Source organism: Saprolegnia parasitica (assembly GCF_000151545.1).
Source record: "Saprolegnia parasitica CBS 223.65 unplaced genomic scaffold supercont2.59, whole genome shotgun sequence".
Classification (NCBI taxonomy): Eukaryota; Oomycota; class Saprolegniomycetes; order Saprolegniales; family Saprolegniaceae; genus Saprolegnia; species Saprolegnia parasitica.
In genome coordinates, this window is record NW_012156453.1 from 57866 (window position 1) to 60370 (window position 2505).

General features: G+C 62.2%; 1 protein-coding gene across 1 annotated transcript in view; it reads right to left on the bottom strand.

Moving 5' to 3' along the window:
- Nucleotides 1–1216, bottom strand: part of SPRG_22263 (hypothetical protein) — a gene marked incomplete at both ends in the record, with an annotated part of 2910 nt that extends 1694 nt beyond the window's left edge. Inside the window, one exon of the mRNA XM_012349954.1 lies at nt 36–1216. Coding sequence (XP_012205344.1) covers nt 36–1216 — 1181 coding nt within the window. The remainder of the gene's footprint in view (nt 1–35) is intronic.
- Between the last annotated feature and the right edge of the window lie 1289 nt (nt 1217–2505).

The window sequence follows — 2505 nt, forward strand, 5'->3', positions numbered from 1 at the left end:
GCCCAAAGCCGGTTGCGAGTGCGTAGCCTTCAAACTGAACGGCCTCGGTCGACGGCGTCGCGGTCGTGCCCGACGTGGCTCCGGCACTTGTCAATACAGGCCTTGGGTCATTTCCGTGAGGAGGAATTCCGGTCATGAGCCGGTTGCCCGTGCTTTGGTAGAGCAGCCCGAGGCCCATGATGGCGGCGGTTTGAGCCGACGCCGGCACATGCAAATGCGCAAAGGACGGTGGCCACAGCGACGGAATGTGCATCGAGAGCATCTTGGAGACCGCGCGCTCAATGTTCATGTCTTTGGGGTGATGGAGAGTGCTCGCGGCCGTGCCAAGGAGAAAGCCCACGGACGTGAGCTCGTCGCCAAGCGAGAGGTACTTGTACGTCGTTGTCGGCGACTGGCACTGCAGCTGGCCTTGGAGACCCAAACCAAAGAGAAACCCCGCGTGGCCCGCACACGCTTCTTCGTACAAGCGGACGGCTTCGTCCGACTCGTCCGCATTCGGCTTGGGCTGGTGGGAGAGCACCCACTGCACCGTCACGCGGTCATGTGGCGAGAGCCGCAAGGCAGTCGCGACACCATTGTGGAACTGCGGCCAATGCGTAATCTCCTTGTAACCTGAGATATCGAGGACCGTCTTGGCATTCGTGCCCGACACACGCGCTGTGAGTGGCAGCTGCGGGATGGACAGCCGCGCCGTGTACGGCGACGCCGACGACTGCTGCGCGGTCAAGCTCCCGAGCGTCACCATCCCACGCGCGACCGACAAGCTCATGGAGCGCTTACAGAGCAAGAGCAGTCGTGCTTGCTGCAGCGAGAGCACGTCCGCGTCCGAATGGTGCGCCTCGCGTTGGACCTTGAGCAGCATGGGCTTGTTGGAGCGCAGGAGTCGACAGACCTCCTTGAGCCGCTGGTCTTTAGGGAAGAGCGGCTGACTCGCAAGGACGACATCGGTAAACCCGTCGTCATTGTCTCTGGATGCGTCCAAACTGTCCTTGTCGATCAATGGAAGCGCACACGGCGGCACATCGTGCTCTGGGAGCAAGTCAGCTCGGTTCACAAGGCGGCACTCGTTCGGGCACAGCGCCGCGTCGGGGAAGTGCGTCGTCACGTACACGGCATACTTGAGCGGTAATGCAACGCCAATCGGGAGGTCTTCCCACGGCAGCGAAAGCGCCGCGAGACGCGAAACAACGCGTCTCGCCCGCGCGTGCAGCGGCATGGGGGCGTCCGGGTACAGAGCCTCGTAGAGCTCGATCACAGTCGTCGTTCGCTTCAAGACGGACAGCGTCGGGTACGCGTCTACGCGGCGTGCGGCGCCTTGTTCTTGTTGGCTTCCATCGTGTTGAAGTGATGCGTAGCCATCTTGTGCTGGAGCCACGCGAAAATGTCGACAGGACACGCGTCGCAACGGCCTTGAAAGGGATCGGGCAGCGCGTTTGCGATTGCTGATACCACCGCCCGCGGTCCATGGTCGGCCGCGTAGTGTGCGACATACGGCGTCCAGCCATGAGTGCTCGCGAGAGCATGCAGTACATCACCGAGCGGAACGAGGAGCGACGAGACAAGACTCGAGAGCTTCAAGTCTTCGTAGAGCAAGTGCAGGCCGCAAAATATGGTTGGTATGTGCTCATCGAGCGCAGGTGTCGCCCTTGTCGACACCGCGTCGGCACGGAGACATCGGCGCGTCGTGCGAGGCCCGGAGCGCGGAAGACCGTGGTACGTGTCGTGAAAGGTGGATGCTTGCAACCTCTCGAACGCCGACATATGCAGCTTCATTGGCGCCACCGGTGGCATAAGTGCGCTCTGAAACGCTGCCCACGGCTCAGGACTCGCGACCACCTGCAGGCGCCATGCCAGCACCAACTTTAATGGCAGCAGCGCATCCAGGACGGCAAAAGCGCGGTTCAATAGCGGGTAGGCCGCAAGGCTGAGCGGCACGAGGAATTGCCGACAGCCACCGTCGCCTTCGCAGAGGTGCATGTGGATGCGTGTCTGGATGCGTATCTGGCGACGACCAACCCAGATCGACAGCGCGGCGGCAGTGGCGCGGCGAATGCGATGCGAAGAGGGCCGCGAAGAGGGCTGCCAAGAGGGGCTGTGTTGGCTGCGTAATGACACGCGGTACTCGTGCATGATATGCAGCAGGCTAACTCGAGCTACAGGCGCGCGCCAATCTAGCCGGCGTCATACCTCAGGAGCTCTCGGCGCTTAGCGCAGCATTTGCTGCTCCTGGTGGACGGGATATGACGCCTGCCGAGCGTTTGGTGTCGTCCACGACGCGCAAGCGCCAGAGCATCGATAGCTCCATCGATGGCGCGGAGAAGTAGCATGAGAGGTTGCCCGACTTCGCCTCTATGCTACGCGTCGAGGCCATGAACGCTCAGCGCCAGGAGATGCGGGACGAGCGCGATGCGGACCGCCAGCGAGAACCCAACATGCGCGAGCGCGAACGCAAGATCCACGAAGAGCAACGTCAACGCGAGCGCGAGGATAGGAGAACGCTGCGTT